This window comes from Notamacropus eugenii, chromosome 3 (genome assembly GCF_028372415.1).
Source record: "Notamacropus eugenii isolate mMacEug1 chromosome 3, mMacEug1.pri_v2, whole genome shotgun sequence".
In the NCBI taxonomy this organism is placed as follows: Eukaryota; Metazoa; Chordata; class Mammalia; order Diprotodontia; family Macropodidae; genus Notamacropus; species Notamacropus eugenii.
Window position 1 is genome coordinate 468465133 of NC_092874.1, and position 22499 is coordinate 468487631.

Below are 22499 nucleotides of genomic sequence, written 5' to 3' on the forward strand. Positions count from 1 at the left end.
AAACTTTGACATTTAGTGACTTCAGTGCAAATGTGATCATAGGGAAGAACGTCCAAAAACATGTTGGAAAATGCAGTTCAAGGGTAAAAGAAGAGTAAGAACCATGTACTGGGAGACATGATGAACACCAGATAATGTAAGAAATAAAATTATGTTTTCACAGACAGGAAATGACATTTTCCTGATGTGGTATTCATTTCTGAATCAGCTTTGTACAGAGCACTAACTTGTTAGAGGAGAGATCAGAATTCATGCAAAACCAGCTCCTAATTCTAGAGCTGTGGCTCTGTGATACTAAGAGAAAGAATACAAATAAGAGATTTATCTAGTATTTCATACGACTCCAACTTGACTTCCTGATGGCAAGAAATGAAACATGGTGGAAGGAATGGACATCAACCTGGAGTAGGGAATTTTAGCTGATGGAGATCAGTTGTCATAAGGAAAAGAAAGAGCCTAGAAAAATCAGCCACAAAACAGCCAATGTCCTTGCTAAGAAGAGTACAACACTCTTAGATGATAACCTGGTCTGTGATCTTGCAGAGGAGGAAGGAGTATAGAGATCATAGGTAGCATCATGTGAAACATTAAGAAGCAGCAGTGAGAAGAATAAACTTAAGAAAATCGAGTGGGAAATTTATCTAAGCAGGAAATATTGAGGTCACTTAAGGATGAAGTGGGAAGGACAAGAGCCAGATGAAAAATGGAAATCACCAGTGAAGGAGCCACTGTGTGTGGACTCTGAGAGTCCCTGTTGTGCTATCTGCTGAAGAGGAAGCAAGGTTGGAAGGAGCAGCTGCACGAGACCAAGTGAATCCAGAATGTATCTCTGCATTAGGTCTCACAACTTGGAGCTCCTTAAGAAAGCTCCAAAGAAATGGAAAAAGTTTGCAATCTGAAAATTGTGTGAAGGTAACCAAGAGAATAAAAAAACCCAAACACTTGAAAACATACGAATACATCAAGCTTTTCTTAAAGTTAGAAGTAATATTAGCTATTTTCAAAAGTAATTATGCTTTAACATTCGTTTAAAAAAATTTTTGAGTTTCTAATTCCCTCCCTACAGTCCACCTCCTATCCATTGAGAAAGCAAACAGTAGGCTGTAAATGACATATGTGAAGTCATGCAAAACAAAGAGTAATGTCTACCTGAAACCAAGCATTATCTATAATAGGGATGGGCTAGAAGTCTTTCAGGAAGATCAGAGGTGAAGCAGGGTTGTCCATTATGACTATTGTTATTCAGTATTGTACTAGAATGTTAGCTGTAGCAATAAGATGAGAAAGAAACTCCAGAAATATGCATAGGTAATGAGGAAACAAAATGGTTGTTTTTGCAGATGATGTGAACTAAAAAGTGATTGAAATAAACCGTTTCAAGCAAAGTTGCAGTAAACCCACATAAATAATTTCTGTATATTGCTGACAGTCTAGCAGGAAGAGATATAAAGATAATTGTTTTTAGTTATTTTTAGTTGAAAGAAACTGAAGATAAGAATTACTTCATAGAGCTCAGAAAAATGATAATAAAAATAATTTAGAGAAATAAAAGATCAAGAGAATAAAGGAAAAAAAAACTGCAAGAAAGGGAACCTGGCAATACCAGATTTCAGACTATACTACAAAACTGGTAGAATCACAGCAGTTTGGTACTGGTCAAGAAATAAAGGTAGCTATGGCTCAGTGGATAGAGTACTGGGCCTGGAATCAGGAAGAGCTGAGTTCATATCTGGCCTCACACTAGCTGTGTGGCTAAGTTGCTTAAGTTCCATTTGCCTTAATTCACTGGGGAAGGAAGTAACAAAACCACTCAAGTATGTTTGCCCACAAGACTACGTAGACGCTGTGGCTCATAGGATCATGAAAAGTTAGACACAACTGAACAAGAACAACAAGAAATTAGGTACATCATATACAGAAGCAGATGAGTGCAAACCTAGTGTTTGGTAAACCCAAAGAAGCCTCTTCAACAAAACTTTTGTAGGAAAATTGGGAGGTAGTCTGACAAAACATATATATATAAGCAGCATTTCACCTGTACAGCAAGATAAACTAAATGAGTACATGATTTAGACATAAAGAATGACAGCATAGGAATTGCAAAAGATACCACAACCAAATAAGATAGGTTCACTGGAGATACAGTGGGTAATTTTTGACAATGTAAAGTTGAAAAAAAGTTCTTGCATAAACAAAGCCAAAGCATCCAAAATTAGAAGAAAAGTATGAAGTTAGGGGGGAAATATCTGTAGCAAGGTAATCTAAGGTTTCCTTCCTAAGATATATAGCAAATTATCAGATTTATAAGAAAAAGGGTCATTGCCCAATAGATAAATGTTCAAAAGAAATTAATTTTAAGCACTTTGCAGAAGAAATCCAAGCTATCAATAGACATAAAGAAAAAGGCTTTATATTACCTGTATTTAAAGAAAATCAAACTAAAACAATTATGAGATTACTCTCCTTCAGTGTATTGACAAAGTTGATTTAAAGAAAGGAACTTGACATGTTAGAGGGGCAGTAGGAAAGCAGATAAATCAATATACTGTCAGTAGAGCTATGAACTAGTCCTATTATGGAAAGCAATTTGGAAACATACCCCCAAAGCTATTAAAGTCTGTATACTTTTTGGCCCACCAGTGCCACTTCTAGCTTTCCACATTGTCCAAAAAAGAAAATGGACTCAAATGTTCAAAAATATTTAAAGCAGCTCCTTTTTTGTGGTGGCAAAGAATTGGAAACCAAAGGGATGCCCATCATTTGGGGAATGGCCTCACAAGTTATGATATATGAATGTAATGCAATACTATTGTACTGGAAGAAATGAGGAAGGGAATGTTTTCAGTTAAATCTGGTAAGACTTACACGAACTGACACAAAGTGAGGTAAGTAGAAGCAGCAGAACAATTTATACAGTTACAGCAATAATATAAAGATAACTTTGAAAGACTTAGGAACTCCAGTGAACACACTGACCAACCACAGTCCCAGAGCAACCATGATGAAATATGCTATCCACCGAGTGTGTGTAGGGAGAGATCTGATGGACTTAGAGTGCAACACAAGGCATGAATTCTCTAGTTTGTGCTTTTTTTGCATGACTAACGTGGGAATTCATTTTGCATGGCTCTACATTTTTGTAAATTGTTTCTTGTTTTCTCAGTGGGTGATGAAGTGGTAGAGGATAAGGAAATAATTCTAAACTGAAAACAAAATTGAATAAAAAAAGGAAATCATGAAGAACCACTATGACTTTGTCAGGAATTTACCAGGAGAGATCAATTTACTTCCCATTTTACTGGGCTGATAGATTAATGGAATGCTCTGACCATAGTTTACTTTTATTTGAGTAAAAGATTTGATTGGTTCTCATGCTATTCTTGTGGAAAACATTGCCAATGGAATATAGAAGATGAACAGAATGGACCAAATGGCCTGACTTGAAGAGTAGTCATTAATGACTTAGTATTTGAAGGAAGTCACCAGGGATCTGTGCTTGTATCTGTGATGTTTAACATTTTTTCCAGTGATTTGGATAAAGACATGGAAGGCATGTATGTCAAATTTTCAGATTCTGCAAAGGTGAGAGAGGGAGGATATCTGGCACAGCTCAATTGCTCAGTGGCTTGAATACTGGATCCTGAAGTTAGGATGATCAGAGTCTAAATCCAGTGTCATACTTATTAGCTGTGAGTTGCCAGACAAATCACCTAACCTCTCTACCTCAGTTTTCTCACTTGTAAAAGGGGGATAAATGTAGCACCTACTTCCCAATGTTGTGAGAACAAAAAGTGTGTTTGGAAAGATATTTTTAAATCTTAAAGTGCTATATAAATGCTAATTATTATTTCAGTCATTATTATTATTCACTCAATGGTAAAGATTCCAGAAAATCTTAATAAGTTAGAACATTGGACACTAATAAGATTAAATTAGAGTAAATATAAGGTTTTACTCTTGGATTCAGAAATCTTCACAAGTACAATAGAGAGGTCATCATAAAAAGGACTGGCTTTTTTTTTTTCTTTTGTGGACTGCAAACCCATTATGAGTCCATGGTGTGATAGGGTAGCCAAGAACACTGATGTGTTTTCAGTCTGTATTCATTCAGTTAAACTAACAAGCACCTATTAACTGCTAACTCTGTGCCAAGCTCTGTGCTAAGCCTTGGTGGATACAAAGAAAGGCAGAAATACCGGAACAATCATTGTCCTCAAGGACTGTATATACAAGTGGTAAGAGTAATATGTAAAGACACAGAGCAGATGGAAGGTGTAGGGATGCTGAAAGTGGCGAGGGTGACTGAGGAAGATCTCTTTCAAAATAGGGCATTGGAGCTAATTCTTGAAGCCAAGAATAGTGAGACTGAGGTGAACGGGGACAGTGTGCCAAGCATGTAAGATAGCTAGTGCAACAGAATGGTGACAGGAAATGAGTGTCATGTCAAAGGGATAGCAAGTAGGCCAGTGTGGCTAGAACCATGGGAATTTGAAAAGGGGAGTAAATTGTTACAAGATGGGAAGAGAGGAAAGGTTGTGAAAAACCTTAAATGCAAAACAGAGGATTTTATATTTTATCCTAAGGTGATAGGAATAATATTTATTGAGAGGAGATAGGAAAGTATGACATCAGACCTTTGCCTTAGGAATGCTACTTTAACAGGTTTGTACAAGATAGATTGGAGTGGGGAGAGATTTGAGGCAAGAAGACCAATTAGAAGACACTTGTACTGGTACTTGAGGTAATAAAATCCTGAACAGAGGTGAGAGTAGCTATGTGAATGGAGAATGGCATATGAGAGATGTTACAAAGGTAGAGATGAGTAGACTTGGAAATAAATGGGATCTGTGTGGTGAGTGTGTGAAGTCAAGGAAGATGATGGACCTGTAAACCCTGGGCAACTAGGAAGGATGCTGGTATCTTCAAGAGCAGTAAAAAATTTTGTGCAAGGGGAAGGTTACAAGGTAAAGATAACAAGCTTTGTTTTGGTCATGTTTAAAATTCTCTCTGGTATATCCAACTCAAAGTGCCCAAAAGGTAGTTGGAGATGTGGGACTGCAGATCAGAATAGGGACCAAGAGTGGACATACAGATCTTGGAGTCATCTGCACAGGTGTGATAATTGAATCCATGGAAGCTGATGAGGTCATCAGGGAAGCTAGTGGAGAAAGAAGAGGTTTCAGGACCAAGTCTTGGGATCCACCCACATAAGAGAAGCATAGTATCCAGGATGAAGGGGTGAATAATCTTGCTTCATCATGCTCTGGTCAGAACATATTTGCAGTGCCATATTCAGTTCAGAAGCCATATGTTGGAGAGTACATTGATAATCAAGAGAACATCCAGAAGAGTACAACTAGGAAGGTGAAACTCAGACTCATGTCATATGAGCCTTCATTATAGGACCAGAGAGTATTGAGTCTGGAAAAGAAAAGATTTAGGGGAACATCATAACCAGCTTCACTAGAAATAGAATCACAGGGTTTTCAAAACTGGAAGGAAGCTGATGAGCGATCAGTTTCAAAGCATTCATGTAAAAGAATCTCCACTTCAGTGCACCCAATCCATAGTCTTCTAGGTTTTGCTAGAAGACTTCCAATGAGGAGGAACACACTGCCTCTGAAGTCAGGCCACTCCACTTCGGGACAGTCCTAATTGTTAGGAAGTTTTTCTGTCACAAAACTGAAATGTATCTCATGCAGTGTTCACCTATTGCTCTTGGTTGCAGCCAAAGCAAAACAAAAAACTAGTCTCTCATTCTAGAGCTTTTTGAAGATAGTGATCATGTGTATACCCTATTCTTATCTTCTCTTTGGGCTAAATTCTTCTAATTCCTTTAGCAAGGTCTAATATATATAGACTTAAGCCCCCTTTCCCCTCTGGTTGTCAGTTTTCTGAACATTTCTTAGCTTTTCATTGTCCTTTCCACGCTATGGCACCTCAGTCTTAAAGCAGCATGTAAACCTTTAGTCCAGCCATGGCAGGTGTTTTCCAGTCACTGCACAAGCTTTTAGCATTTACTGTGTACCTGGTCCTGTTCTACAAACTGGTGATAGAAAAGATAGGCACAAATAGTTACCACCCTCCAGGAGCTCACATTCTCATAGAGGTGATGAGCATGAAGATAACTAGGTTCCTAAAGACAATATATCAAAGGCAAGGCGCCCTTCTCCACCCAGCCAGAAACTTGGACTCTATCCCTGAATGGCTTGGCTCTGTAAGTGGACCTTTATCTTGTATTGTAGGGACCCTCCACTTTCCGGATATCTCCAAGCTGACTTTTGATCATTAATTATTACTCTTTTAGTTCAGTCATTCAATTAGATTCCTATCTTTCTAATTACTAACCTATAGTCTGAATGACTTTCATCTGAAAAAAGGGTTTAAATTTGTTCTACTTGGCCTCATGGCCACTATTTGAGTCTGATGTAGAGGGAATTCTTGTCCAGGTATACGTTGAACTCTGGTAGCCTCCCAGTTCTTTTATTCTGTGAATTTGATCAGAATTGTCCATTAGAAAGATTATTCTGGCAGGTAATCTGGATCACTTGGATAGGAATGAAGCTAGAGGCCAGGAGACTAGGCTGTCATGCTAAAGCAGGAGTTAATTGAGAGCCTGAATTAAGGTGTTTGCAATGAGAATCCAAAGTAAGGACGAACACAAAAGCTATGTGATGTATAGTGGAGGGAGATTAGCATTTGGATGTTGGGGAATGGTAGAAAGGAGTCAGTCAAAGATGACTTAGCAGATTTGGAGCCTGAGTGATTGGAAGACTAATAGGGTTATCAGAAGAAATAATGTAGTTAGGAAAAGGAAGATGCAAGCAGTGCGGTCCTGTGAAGAGACTGGATTTAGAGCCAGAGGGCCCTCGAGTTTTTCTTGGCTTTGTCACTTACTCTCTTTTATTAAGAAAATCACTTAGTTTCTCCTTGTCTTAGTTTTCTTATCTGTGAAATAAAGTAGTCGGATGAGATGGTCTCTGAGGTCCCCTCTAGCTCTCTGTCCTGTGATTCTATCATGAGTTCACTTTCTGATATATTGAGTTTAATGTCTTGGTGGCCACGTAGGCATCTGGAAATGAAGCTTGTGGGAAGGTTGGTTCCAAAATCAGGCTCTTTGTTTTTATTTTTTGAGTTCAGTCTCTTTAAAAGGGTCTTCTTTTCCTCTTTCCCTTTGCCTCTGTTTGAGTTGATCATACTACAGCAATTCAGAGATGGTCATTATATTTAGGAAGGCCAAATGGCTTTGATGAATTTATGGGTATCCTTTGTAATGCAAAATTTGGTATTTGTTTTAAAATGTAGTTTGATCTTTAGGATTGGGGGTGGGATGAGAATATAGATCACCACTCTCCTTTGATAAATGTTGTTTTTGCTCAGCCAAAAAGTTAAGTTTTACATGCTTCAGATAGAAAAGCTCAGTTGAGTCAACTTCATTCACTTGCTCAATGAAGTAATCAAGCAGTCACCAAACATGTATTAAGCACCTGCTGTGTGTTAAGCTCTGTTCTGGGCCCTGGGTACAAGAAGGCATGAGCCCAGCTGTGTTCTCCAGGAACTTGCGTTCATTCTGTTGTGGAAAAGAGGCTGTTACTGCCCGCAGGCTGTTGTTGTTCTTCCTCTTCTTTTGGTGTAGGAAAACTCAGTAAATTTAAAAATTCTTTATCTGAGCATTCAAAAATAATAAAATATATTGCATTGCTTTATTTTATAATAAAATGAAAACATAACCTTTTTCTTTTATATGTAGCTGGTTTTTCATGAATTGCAGCTGTTTGCATTTGCTATTCTTGCTATTTTCATTATGAGACTGAAGTTGTTTTTGACACCTCACATGTGCGTTATGGCTTCTTTGATCTGCTCCAAACGGGTAAGGTAGTTGTTACTTTTGTAACTACAATTATGACTATTTATCAGGGTTTTGCTGTGTTTTCCAAAACGAAAAAGTGTGGAATTACTAAAAAAAAAAAAAATTAACTTTTTCACTAGAGGCATCTTACATAAAATCACCTCAAGGAGGCTAAAATGTTTCAGATTTTTTTTCTCCTCAGCTATAGATGCATCACAAGCTGGGGTTGCCCCTTCTGGAATTCAGATTTTTGTTAAGGAGTTTTCTGAACAATTACTTCCACACTTAGGCACCTAGGTCTTAGTAATCCTCTTCAGCTGGCCCTACTGCAAGAAGTTTGCTTCTGCCTGGATCCCTGGAAAGTGGTGCCCCTGTGTAGGTTTCTTCACTGTTTCAAATTATCTGGGCAGAAAGGGTTAGCACCAGGACAAGGCTGTTGCAAAAGCAGGATAACTGATGTGGCAGGCACTGGAGAACAACATGGAGGTCTCACAAGGCAAGGAGTCCCTTACTTATGGGTGCCCTGAGCTTATGCTAGGATGTTTGGGCACAAAGACATTAGAGATTTAGTTTCTAAAATATTTCTACCCTTAGTCGTTTGAAAATATATTCCACCGTATTTCACTTGGTCCTTTGGACCAAGACATGTTTAGAAATATTAGCTATTCTCTAATCTCTCAGTCCTGTAGTGGAAGATTAATAAACTCAAATTTGAATCCATCATGAACTCCCAAATTATATTTGTTTTCAAAGAAGAGAATTACATAGTGCATCATTTTACGTCTTGGGTGGTCTGCGTTGGCTTATAACAGTAAGATAGATTTGTGTCACTGGCTCCAAAGCACTCTGCACTTTTGTTATAAATGAATGATTTCTTTCATTTCAGCTCTTTGGTCGTATCTTTGACAGAGTTCCTTTTGAGAATTTTGTCTTTGCCCTTCTAACAGTGATGTCTGTTCAAGGTTGGCTAAACCTTCAGAGTCAGTGGAGCATAATAGGAGAATTCAGTAATGCACCACAGGAAGAGCTTCTCCAGTGGATCAGGCAGAACACCAGACCAGGTAAGGTACAGGAAAGTCTCAACTCCAGGGGCTTAAAAGGACTCCTAAACAGAGGGATTGCAGCTCTCTCTTCTCTCACTGATTGCCACTGAGAGCACCAGGCCACTTTGCCTGGATGCTTGCTCTCATGACATTCTGCCTTGTGGAGGCTATGCTTATTTGTACACTAACATATCCCCCAAATAAGTTGGGGACAAAGAACTCTGTCATTTTCATGTTTGTATCTTCATTAACAAAATATGATCCACATAGGTGATTAATCGTTGTTTGTTGAAATTTAATTAAGCCTGCACATTTTACAGGGTTATCACATTTTCCCATCCAGACCAGTCATTCCAGAGGAGTACCTTGTACTCTGTGGCCCCTCTAACTCTGATCCATTACAGAATTTTAATATATTGTTCTTCACAGCAGTATCACTGTTTTAGTAGAAATCAAGGACAAGTCAGCCAGTATTTCTTAGCACTTAACTGTGTGTTAGACCCTGGGCATACGGATTAGAAACTAACAGGGCCTTGCCACGATGACTTTACTTTCTATGGTAGTAGCTTTTCAGGCTAAGTGAGAAAGGTGCTTTTGAGAAGAACTTTCAGTTTGTCCTCAAATCACCCCAAATAGGAAGCTGACAATGCATAAAAATAATTCTCTTCAGAGGTATTAAAGTCATAGAAATGTTAGGGATTTCCATAAAAACATAGGACCTGAAAGGAACCTTAGGTCTTCGTTTTGTCTAGTCAAACCCCCTCATGTTTTTATGTGGGAAATGAGGTTTGGTAGGCTTTAGTTTTCCCCGTTGTGCAAGGAGGATGACCTTTCAGGAGAAACAGCAGAGACTAAGGGTACAGACAGTCAGTTTTGCTTAATTAGTTTTCCTTCTTACAAGGAAGGTTTTAATGCCAGGGGTAGAGGAATAGATCAAGAAATTACTGTGTTGTAAAAAAATCCAAAAAAGATCAATAAAAGTTTTAAATTAATAGAAAAATAAGGAAATTGAGTTAGCTCTCCAATATATATGAAGTTCAGTGAAGCCAGTTTGCCCAAGGTTGCAAAGGTAATAAGTATTTCAACAGAGGTCTTCTTCCTGAAGATCCAACGTTCTCCAGTATCCTACTCTGATTTTTGCGTTGTGGTACAGTACAGTTATTTGATTCTTGAAGGCTGTGCCAGTGGATTGTAAACTCTGTCATATTCAGTTAGGCTTTAGCTGTGAGCCCAGTGACCACCATGAAATTAAATCTGTTATTCAGTTGAACAAAGAGTGATGAATTCTTTCATCCCTCGCAGCTTCCAGAAAGCATACAAACCAACAGAAGAGTGCCAGTCTGCACAAGGCTGAGATTACCTGTCTCAGTACAATGAGCTGTCCTTGAACATTAACCTCAGTGTACCTCTCTGAACGGTAACAGGGCTGGCACAGCCCGTGGGCACCAGAACCGCCCCTAGTGTTATCTCAACTTGGGAATTTCCCTCTAAACATATTGTTGACCCTTCCTGGGACCTCGTTCCTTGTTTGCCCCACAGTTCTAGCTGAGAACCTCAAGGCTATGTCTGGCCCTCATGTGCGGCTCTTTAACTGAATTCAGACTTCACAGAACAGCTCCCCTTAACAAAAGGAAAGGATTTGTTCTGTGGAACTTGGACTCAGTCACCTAGAAGGCCATGTGCGGCCTCGAGGTCACAGGTTCCCACCCTTGATCCAGCCTGTCATGTTGTAATCTTCCTGTTGCTCAGTTGTTCAGCCAGCTCTTCATGGCACCGTGAGCCCTAGCGTGCCAATACTGTCCATGGGCTTTTCTTGGCAAAGATATTGGAGTGTTTTGCCGTTTTTTTCTCTAGTGAATTAAAGCAAACAGGTTAAGGGACTTGTCCAGGATCACACAGTTTGTAAGTATCTGAGACCAGATTTGAATTTAGGTCTTCCTGACTCCAGGCTCAGCTCTTGAGCTATTGAGCCATTTAGCTGCCTCTTTCATAATTTGTACCTTGTAGTTAATCAGTTCACCTCTAGGTTGTCAGAGGGGGCTGGAAGGCACCTATCTCAGCAGCCATCTGATCAGTCTCTGTACAAAAGGAATCATCACTGGAACATACACAGCATGTGGTGATCACCCAGTCTTGCCAGGGGAAGTGATGACCTCTTGAGGTGCCCACCATGTCACGACATCCTCTGAAACAGTGAGGTCAAACTCAAATAGAAATGAGGGCATGACCCCATCCAGAAGTGCCCCTCAGGCTGCCAGTCACCTATATTTACACATGCATTTATTAACACATCAACACATTAAAGTCAGACAGCCGTTACACTTTGCAGTGGTTCAGGCCATACTTGGGAGTGATGTGGGCCACATACAACCCACAAGCCACGTATTGGACACCTGCTCTGAGGTCATCAAGCTTGTGCCTAAATATTTTCATTGATAGGCAACTCACTGTCTCAGACCATTCCACTTCGGGACAGTTAGAACTGTTAAAAAAAGATCTTATGGTGAAGTGAAATGTACCTCACTATATCTTTACCCATTAGTCATAATTCTGACAAGATGAATTTCACGCTTCACATATGTGGGCATCTGTGACCTGTCACATGCCCTACCATCAAGTCCTAGGATTTCAGAGTTGAAAGGTGCCTCAGGGGTGGTCTCCTTTGAAATCACACCTAAAAAGAGAATTGTTCCACCACCTGCCTGCCTGTCCCTTACTATATTCACATCATCCTTTCATCTGTTTGTTTAGTAATCCTGTCCAAAAAATGAAGCAGTAATATCGCTTGTTCCTTTAGTTAGCTGTAACTAGGCATTAACTTATGGCCCATCACCATCCTGCTTTTATTCCTTTAGATGGGCTCTAATTTATTAATGTCCTTCCTAAAATCTAGAGCTCCAACCTAGACATAGTGCTGCTGGTCAGAGAAAGTGTAGCCAGCACCCCACTGCTTCATAAATGAGAGCCATGAATCTTTAGGCAGCTTATGATCATATTTGTTTTCTTGCAGGCAAGAGCTTGTAAGGGACTGAAACTTCCAGATGCTTTTCAGAGAAACTGCTGTTTAATTGTGGCTTCCCTATCTCAGACTTGGCAAGGTGTAATGTAGTCTCATTAAATTTTAACTTTTTCAGTTTGGTCCAGTGATCACGCTCTTCATGATCTTTGTGAATCTTGACTCTGCCATTGGTATATTAGCTTCCTTTTCAAACTTTACATCCTATGCCAATTTGATGAGTATGCCATTTATGCCTTTATGTATGTGTTTGATAAGCATGTTATATGGCACAAGGCCATGCACATATCCTTGGGACATACCACTGGAGACCTTATGCCAAGTCATTACAATCTAGTTCTGCCGCTAGCTACTCCAGGTATTCTAGAGCAGCCCAACTCATGCTGGTCCAGGGATTCAGGTTTAAGATTGGAACATACTGAAAACAGACATGGACTATAAAATGTAATAAAAAGGATTTTCAAAGGGCATTTTAAATAATTGGTTAAAATAGAGACAGTTCCCCTCCACCTCCTGATGCTCTTCTACAGTTACATTGAATTAGAAAGACATCGCACAAAAATCTTTAAAATTCTGCCACATGTCCAGTACATCAGCTCCCAATAGACTGATTTATTTCTGTTCTAGACACCATGGAATTTAGGACAGTGGTTTGAGCCTCAGTCTTCCAGACTAGGTAGATTCTAAGAACATCATTTATAACCTGCAACCAGGAAGACATGGATATAAATTCTGCTTCAGATGCTTACTAGCTGTGTGAACCTTTGAGTCTCAGTTTCCTTATTTGTAAAATTAAAAGTTGAACTTGGATTGCCTCTAAGTTCTGTTTTACCTCTAAATCCATGATACTCTAATCCTTTAAATGGAAACTGCCCCAACCTTTGTAAAACAAATGCTATTCCTACCACACCTATGTTTCTAAGGATTTTTACCATGAGTAAATGTGTGTTGTAGTTTGACCAAGGTTTATTTCTGTGTGTATTAATAAAATCCTATGGTTTGAGGTACGTTTGTTTTTCATATGATTATCATGCTATTTTCACCCACTACTAAGCTGTAATTACATCCTCATCTACTTAAGAAGATGTAAAGATGATTTGGTTTCTGCCTGACATTTCTGGCTGACTTCACGGATCTGTGGCGTGCTCTCACAGGGTGTGTCTCAGGGCTTCTATGTACAGGGATACACTCTGATAGATGGAATCTGTGTTCCTGGAGTTGCTCAAACATTGGGAAACTTAAATGTGAGGACATTTCTAGGATCATTTTAGATGAGTTTTAAAATAGGATAGATTACTGTCTGTCTAAGAGAATTAAGGATAAACTCACTTGAAAGCATCAAGATGATTGATGCCTCAACAAGTCTGCGTGGTCCTTTGGTTTTATCTGCAATTGTAGTTAATGTTTATTTTTACTTTAACATATACTTAAAAATACTGCATTTTTTAATTTGGGAATTTGGAATTTTTATGAGATAACTTTCAGTTTTCTTTAAGGAGTTCTTCTAAATAGTATGATCTTGTGTTTCAGATGCTGTGTTTGCAGGTGCCATGCCTACAATGGCAAGCGTCAAGCTCTCTACACTTCGCCCTATTGTCAATCACCCCCATTATGAGGATGGAGGATTGAGGTATTTAGGGTCATTCCAGAACTTAGTTATCACTGATAAAGCAGGAACAAGGATATATCAAGAATGGTTTAAACCCTTGGTTCTAGGAAAGCTTTATTTCAATGTTGAGCTTTTTGCAAGGATGATAACAAATTGTGTGCTGACCTGGAATTTGGAAACCTGGGAGAGCTAGTGCATCTTCTCCCAGCCTCGTCCAGAAGGCCACACCATCACACTTTGACATGTAGGAGTTCGTCTGAGATAGACTCTTCCTCAGAGGTGGGGATCACGTGAAGTTGCAGAATAGACAATTGGAAGTGAGCATGGACAATCCCACCCCTGCTTCTGATTGAGTTGTAGCGACTTGGGAGAGCATGAAGTGACTGCAACCTCTAGAAAGGCCTACATTGATACCTGACTTGCTGAATATCTCAATTTGGATTTTTACAAAACATTGTGTTTGCCTGCATTTGAGGTGTCTGGGGAGAATGTGTGGTAGTGAACCTGAACCTTCTGAATACTAAATGTCAGATAGGCCCGACTCTTTATTCCACTTTGACTGATCACAAAATTGATCAAAATGACCTTCCAGGTTGTTTGAAAGTACTTTGTGTCCTGCCTGGATGATGGGACAGTAGGCTTCCTGGAGAAGATGCCTCTAGACCTCATGTCTTGTAGTATTGACTACAAATATTCTCAGATCTTGTGTGCACAGGCCCCAGGGTGTGTCACAGGTAGGGTAGTATGGCCTGTGAAGGGATGCTCCTCTCCCCTAGCAGCATTATTGGATTCATGCATCTCCACGATAAACTCTTTGGCAGACTTACTCCATCAAAATAGGACTGAGGTGAACTGTTTTGTCAGGTCGTTAACTGTCCTTTTTGCCTCTGCTGTCCACTAAAAGAAAGTCTTGAGTTTCTGTAGTTGAAGGCCGTGAGTTAATGTGGTTTTAGTGACCTGCCAACCTAAGGAAAGGTTGCGTATTTTTTTTACCCTGAGTAGACCCACGCAACCATTTGACCCAGGAATTTCATATTCTTCTCAGACTGGCATTTCTGAGATTTGGCAAGTAGATGGTGCTAATGTAGGTTCTGGAGAATGACTCGAAGGAAAAAAATAAAGGAATGTTGGGTGGGATCCCAGGAGTAGGTAACAGTGTTGTGAGATGAGGCACCTCTGTAGGCTTCTGATACCAAATTCATGAGTCATTGTAAGGCTTAGTGGCATAGTATTCATACAGGCTCTACCAGGGCTGGAAAGTCTTCTCCTTCAGTTATCCCTCTGCATCTGGAACAAATTATATGAGAAGATGCCCATCTTGATGAGTCTTCCCCTGCCAGCTGGTCTGTCAAATCACAGACCCAGGGGCAGGGTGATGATACCATTAGTGGCAGTCTAGTCACAAGGTCAAAAGTTCCCATTTTTCTTTGGAACAAATAGCACTGGGGCATCCAGTAGGGGAGGAAGAGGATTTGATGAACTGCTTCTTGGAGTTATTTTTTAAGAAATTCCAAAGAGTTGCAGCCTCTGTCCTAGCCAATAATTAGATGCAGTTTTGTTGATACAAGTGGCTCACACAGGACATCATCTGTGCTGCAACATGTAGATCTATTGGGGAAATACTGGTGATATCCAAAGAAAAGATACAATTTAGCACCAATTGTTTCTAAGACACAAAGTACAGGCATCATCAGGGAGCACTTATCTTTCATGGTGGCTCATGAGTGCTGGGCATATCAGGGTGGTTTAAAGCTCTCAGTTTGGCCTTCTCTTGATGTAGACACTCCAGGAAGGTTCAGAAAGGGGACGAATGGAAAAAAATCATGGTTGACATTCTCAAAATCAGGTGATCAGTAGGCCATCAGCAACTACTGAATGATGTATATAGTCAGCGTTTGTATGACACTGTGCCTGTGTTGCCTCATTCTGTTCTTACAACAGCCCTGACACAGGGCTCAGAAAGAAGACAAATCTACAAGTTAGAGACAGTTTAATTCATTTTATTGGTGTCTATAGCACCCAGTCAGCACCCAGCATGTGCTAGTCAGTTGTTATGTTAAGGGGATCACAGTTTTAGGGCTGGAGGGACCTCAGCATCCATCTGTCATGGCCCATCTGTCTGGCAAGTGGCCAGGACGAGTCCATCACCATCCAAAGTACCCCAATCCATTTTGGACAACTTCAGTCATTAGGGAATTTTCTTGATGTTAATCTTTTTTTATTAATTTTTTTGTTTTCAGTTTTCTACAATCACTTCTGTAAGTCTTAGATTTTTCTCTCCCTCCCTCCCCTGGACAGCATGCATGAATTCTACACATCCATTCTTATTACACACCTTTTCACATTAGTCATGTTGCATAGAAGAATTAAATGAATGAGAGAAACCATGAGAAAAAACAAAACAAAATTTAACACAACAGAAAATATTCTGCTTCATTCTGCTTTCCAGTTCCATGGTTCCTTCCCTGGATGTGGATGGCATTTTGCCTCGAGTCCTTTGGGAATGTTTTAGGTCCTTGCATTGCTGTGAAAGGCTAAGTCTACCAGAAAATTGCCTTACACACTGTGGTTGTTACTGTTTACAGTGATCTCCTGGTTCTGCTGCTGTCACTCAGCACCATTTCATATAAGTCCTTCCAGGCCTCTCTGAAATCTTCCTGTTCGTCATTTCTTATAGCACAATAGCATTCCATTACATTCATATACAACTTGTTCAACAATTGATGGGCATTCCCTTGATTGCCAGTTCTTGACCACCACAAAAAGAGAGCTGCTATAAATATTTTTGTATATATGGGACCCTTTCTGATTTTTATGATCTCTTTGGGATACAGTTCTAGAAGCAGTATTGCTGGGTCAAAGGGTATGCACATTTTTGTAGCCCTTAGGGCATAGTAATGGTTGGATCAGCTCACAGCTCCACCAGCAATTAATTAGTGTTCCAACTCTCCCACATCTTCTCCAACATTTATCATCTTCCTGTTTTGTTATGCGTGCTAGTCTGATAGGTGTGATGTGGGACCTCAGAGTTGTTTTGATTTGCATCTCACTAATCAATAGTGATTTAAAGCAATTTTTTCATATGACTATAGATAGCTTTAACTTCTCTTTCTCTGAAAACTCCCTGTTCATATCCTTTGACCATTTATCAATTGGGGAATGACTTATATTTTTGCATATTTGATTCATTTCTCTATATATTCTAGAAATGAGGCCTTTATCACAGATAGTAATTGCAAAAATTCTTTCCCAATTTTCTGCTTCCCTCCTAATCTTGGTTACATTACATTTGATTGTGCAAAAACTTTTCAATCTAATGTAATTCAAATTACCCATTTTGCAGTTTATGATGGTCTCTATCTCTTGTTGGATCATACATTTCTCCATTCTCCATAAATCTTAAAAATACACTATTCCTTCCTCCCCTAATTTGTTTATAGTATCAGTCTTTAACCTAGATCGGGTATCCATTTGGACTTTATTCTTGTGTACAGTGTCAGGCATCGGTCTATGCCGAGTTCCCGCCACACTGTTATCCAGTTTTCCCAGCAGTTTTTGTCAAACAGTGAGGTCTTATCCCAGAAGCTGGGGTCCTTGGGTTTATCAAACAGTAGATTGCTATATTCATTGACTACTGGACTGGTCTACCCCTCTATTTCTTAGCCAGTACCAGGCAGTTTTGATGATTGCTACTTTATAATACAATTTGAGATCTGGTAGGGCTAGGTCACCTTCCCTAGCATTTTTTATTAATTCCCTTGATATTCTCGACCTTTTATTCTTCCAGATGAATTTTGAAATTTTTTCTAGCTCTAGAGAAAATTTTTATGATAGTTTGATTGGTATGGCACTGAATTAGTAAATTAATTTAGGTAGAGTTGCCATTTTTATTATATTGGCTTGGCCTACACATGAGCAACTGATGTTTTTCCACTTACTTAGATCTGACTTTATTTGTGCAAAAACTGTTTGGTAATTTTGTTCATGTAGTCCCTGGGTTTATTTTGACAGGTAGACTCCCAGATATTTTATAGTATGTACCATAGCTTTAAATGGGATTTCTCTTTTTATCTCTTGCTGTTGGGCTTTGTTTGTAATACATAGAAATGCAGATGATTTATCTGGATTTATTTTGTAACCTGCAACTTTTCCAGAGTTGTTTATTATTTCAAGTAGTTTTTTACTTGATTCTCTAGGATTCTCTAAGTATATTGTCATATCATCTGCAGAGTGGTAACTTAGTTTCTTCTTTGCCTATTCTAATTCCTTCAATTTCCTTTTCTTCTCTTATTGCTAAAGCTAACAGTTCTAGAACCATATTGAATAACAGTGATAAAATGGACATCCTTGTTTCACCCCTGATCTTACTGGAAATGCATCTAGCTTATCCCCACTGCATGTAATGCTTGCTGAAGGTTTTAGGTAGATACTGCTTATTATTTTGTGGAAAATTCCATTTATTCCTATGCTCTCCAGTGTTTTCAGTAGGAATGAGTTATTTTGTCAAAACCTTTTTCTGCATCGATGGAGATAATCATATGGTTTTTCTTAGTTTTGTTGTTGATATGATCAACAATGCTGATAGTTTTCCTGCTACTGAACCAGCCCAGCATTCTTGGTATAAATACTACCTAATCATAATGTGCTATTCTTGTGATAAATTGCTGTATTCTTTTTGCTAATATCTTACTTAAAATTTTTGCATCTATATTTGTTAGAGAAATTGGTCTATAATTTTCTTTCTCTGTTTTGACTCTTTCTGATTTAGATATCAGAACCATATTTGTATCATAAAAAAAATTTAGTAGGACTCCTTCATCGGTTTTCCCAAATAGTTTATAAAATATTGGAATTGGCTGTTCTTTAAATGTTTGATGGAATTCACTTGTAAATCCATCTGGCCCTGGAGATTTTTTCCTAGGGCATTCATTGATGACTTGTTTAATTTCTTTTTCTGAGATGGGGTTGTTTAAGTATTCAACTTCCTCTTCTGTTCATCTGGGCAACTTATATTTTTAAAATATTCATCTAACTCACTTAGATTGTCAAATTTATGAGCATAATGTTGGGCAAAGTAATTTCTAATTATTGTTTTAATTTCCTCCTCATTGGAGGTAGTTCACCTTTTTCATTTTTGATATTGGTAATTTGGTTTTCTTCTTTCTTTTTTTAAATCAAATTGACCAAAAGTTTATCCTTTTTATTGTTTTTTTTCATAAAATCAACTCAGTTTTATTTACTCAGTAGTTGTCTTAATTTCAATGTTATTAATCTCTTCTTTGGTTTTCAATATTTCTAATTTGGTATTTACTTGGAAATTTTCAGTTTGTTCTTTTTCTAGCTTTTTCAGCTGTATGCCCAATTCATTGATCTCCTCTATCTCTCTTTTATTCATGTAGGCATTCAGTGATATAAAACTTCCCCTAACAATTGCTTTTGAAGCATCCCATAAATTTTGGTAGAGTGTCTCATTATTGTCATTCTCTTGAATGAAATTATTGATTGTTTTTATGATTTGTTGTTTAACCCACTCATTCTTTAGGATTAGATTCTTTAGTTTCCAATTAATTTTTGGTCTATCTTTCCATGACCTTTTATTACATATAATTTTTATTGCGTTATGATCTGAGAAGGATGTCTTGACTATTTCTGCCTTTCTGCACTGGATTGTGAGGTTTTTATGCCCTAGTACATGGTCAGTTTTTGTGTTTGTGTCATGTTCCTTAACATCTCCATTCAGTTTTCTCCAGAGTTCTGTTTCTTTCTTCTTTATGTTGAGGTTAGATTCAAGTTCAGAGAGGGGGAGGTTGATTTCCCCCACTAGCATAGTTTTGCTGTCTGTTTCTTTCTGTAACTCCCGTAACCTCTCCTCTAAGAATCTGGATGCTGTAGTACGTGGTGCATATATGCTTGGGAATGAGACTGCTTCATTATCTGTGGTGCCTTTTAGCAGGGTATAGTTTCCTTCGTTATCTTTCGGTTCGATCCATTTCTGCTTTTGCTTTGTCTGAGATTAGGATTGCTACCCCTGGTTTTTTTTACATCAGCTGAAGCATAATATATTCTGCCCCCAACGTGTTTCTTGTAAACAGCATATTGTTGGATTATGATTTGTAATCTTCTCTGCTGTCTGCCTCCATCTTATGGGAGAGTTCATCCCAGTCGCATTCACAGTTATGATTCCTCTCTGTGTCTTTTCCTCTGTCCAGTTTCCCCCCATTTGTGTTTCTAGTTCTCCCTTCTTCCTTCCCCTCCTCAATAGAGTTTCAGTTTTTGACCACCACCTCCGTCAGTCTTCCCTCCCTTGTATCAGTCCCCCTGCTTTCATTTCCCCTTTTCCCTTACTACTTCTTCCCTCCCTTTTAACCTCCCCTCCCTTTTCTTTCCCCTTTCCCCTCCTACTGTCTATTGGGCGATTTCTATACTTAACTGAGTTTGTTTTTCCCTCTTTGAACCAAATCAGATGATAGTAAATCTCAAACAGTGCCCATCTCCCTCCCCTCTTTTCCTCTATTGTAATATGTTTTTGTGCCTCTTCCTGTGATGTGATTTACCTATTTTTGCCTCCTCCTTTTCACATCTCCTGTTCCAATCCATTCTTACCCTTAAATCATCACATCAGTTAGTCCATCCCCACTCCCGCTACCTGTGTATACCCCTTTAAATACCATAATAAATACACAGTTCTCAAGGTTAACAAGTACCACCTTCCCTTATGGGGATGTAAACAGTCTGCCCATGTTGTATTTTTCCCCCGTTTGCCTTTTTATGCCTCTCTTGAGATTTTTATTTGGTGATCAAATGTTCTGTTGATCTCTGGTCTCTTCATTAGGAAAGTCTGGAAATCCCTTATTTCATTGAATGTCCTCTACTTGCCTGAAGTGTTTTGCTCAATTTTGCTGGGTAATTGATCCTTGGTTGTAGTCCCAGCTCCTTTTCTTTATGAAATATCATATTCCATTCCCTTTGATATTTTAAGGTAGAAGATGCAAGGTGCTTTGTGATCCTACTGTTTTTCCTCCATATTTGAATTGTTTCTTTCTGGTTGCTTGCAGTATTTTCTCCTTAACTTGACAGTTTTGGAATTTGGCCACAGTATTCCTTGGTGTTTTCAGTTTGCAATCTCTTTCAGGAGGTGATCGGTGGATTCTTTTGATGACTGTTTTGCCCTCTGGATCTAGGACCTCAGGGCAGTTTTCCTCGATGATTTCTTGGAAAATAGGGTCCAGGCTCTTTTTCTCATCATGGCTTTTTGGTAGACCAATAATTTTTAGACTTTTCTCTCCTGGATCTATTTTCCAGGTCGGTTGTTTTTCCAATGAGATATTTTACATTTTCTTATATTTTTTCATTCTTTAGATTCTGTTTGACTGATTCTTGATGTCTCATAGAGTCATTAGCTTCTACTTGCACAACTCTAATTTTTAATAAATGGTTTTCTTCAGTTAACGTTTGCATCTCCTTTTCCATTTGTCCATTTGTTCCTTTTAAGGAGTTACTTTCTCCAGTTAGGTTTTGTACTTCCTTTTCCATTTGCTCAGTTTTGTGATTCCTTTTCTGTTAGTCCAATTTTTCTTTTAAATTCTTCTGTGATTTCTTTTTTCATATTTTTAAAACCATTGGCCAGTTTTTCTTCCACTTCTTTAATTTGGCTTTTAAAATCCTTCTTGAGTTCTTCCCAGAATGCTCTTTGGGCTTGAGACTAGTTCATATTCCCTTCTGAGGTTTCAGTGTGTTTTGGTCCTCATCCCCACAGTAAGATTCTGTGGTCTTTTCTGGTTGCTTCTTGCTCGTGATGATTCCCATTTTCCTGGCTTTTAGAGTGGATCTCTGCTTCTGGAGCACAGGTAATAATGCTAAGGTATGCCTGGGGTCCTGGTGTTGGCACTTACAGACTGCACCCCCTGGGGCTCGGGATCCCCTCCTTGTTTCCTGAGGTGCGGCTGTCTGGGACAGCTGCACTGGTCCTCTTCAGCCACAGCAAGAGGGACCCCCTTTTGTAATTTTCCTAACCTCTTGGACTAAGAGACTGTTTACCCCTTTGACTGATCCCACTATTCCAGGATTTTTCCTGGGGAAGTATTCTCTGGGTTTTTCAAGGTCAACAAAGGGAGGGGGAGAGCATTTACAGATCACTCTGCCATCTTTGCTCCTGGAAATTCAAGTAGGTGACTTACAGATATTTAATCTGTGGGCTGATAGTCTCAGGAGCGGCTGCTACTGTTACCTGGGTTTCTGTGCTTCTCTCTCACTCAGTTCCACTGGACTGTCATTCTAGGATTATATGTTTGAGAATCCGCACTGCTGCCTCTGCTTCAGACCACCAGGTACTTCCTGCTTGGCTTTGCTATGAGGGATCTGCCAGTATTAACCTTAAATTGACTTCTTTGCAATTTCTCATCACTCCTGGTTCTGCTGAGCAGAACCAGGGCTAATCCCTCTCTTTCACATTAACCCTTCTCTCCTCTGACCTCACCATCCCTAGTTACTTCAGTTTAGTTAGGCAGGGCTAAGGTTTATGAAAGAGAAAAGATGCTGGCACAAATACAGAAAGTTGGAGGCAGAACTGGAGACTTCATTTAGAAGCATCATTACCAAGAAAGAGAGGATGGGACAATAAAGAGCATTTTTCTAGGATCTCTTTGCAAGAGTTTTTCCAAAACTTCTGGTTAACTAGAGAAAAAAGTCATTAATGCCTGTTAGCCCGCAAAAAACTTAGAGAAAAAAAAATTCTCCTCTGAGACATTTAGACAGAATGAGTCGATGATTACCTATTACATTTTCCTCCAGGGAACAAGGAGAAGCAAGTCCCCCTCCAGCTCCTCTCCAAGCTAGTCAAATGTGATGTATTTTTTCCAAACTGCAAAATATATGAGTATCATTTGCACTCCCTATGGACCTTCAGTAGCAGTAGAGTAGAACTGTTTTTTGTTTTATCCTAACTGTTGCTTCTCTACCTTGGCCTTGCAAGCAAAGAGCTCT

General features: G+C 39.1%; 1 protein-coding gene across 1 annotated transcript in view; it reads left to right on the forward strand.

Annotated features, from left to right (window-relative positions):
• Positions 1–22499, forward strand: part of LOC140497666 (protein C-mannosyl-transferase DPY19L1-like) — a 160764-nt gene that overhangs the window by 128838 nt on the left and 9427 nt on the right. The window contains exons 18-20 of the mRNA XM_072598859.1: positions 7751–7870; positions 8736–8910; positions 13439–13538. Coding sequence (XP_072454960.1) covers positions 7751–7870; positions 8736–8910; positions 13439–13538 — 395 coding nt within the window. The remainder of the gene's footprint in view (positions 1–7750; positions 7871–8735; positions 8911–13438; positions 13539–22499) is intronic.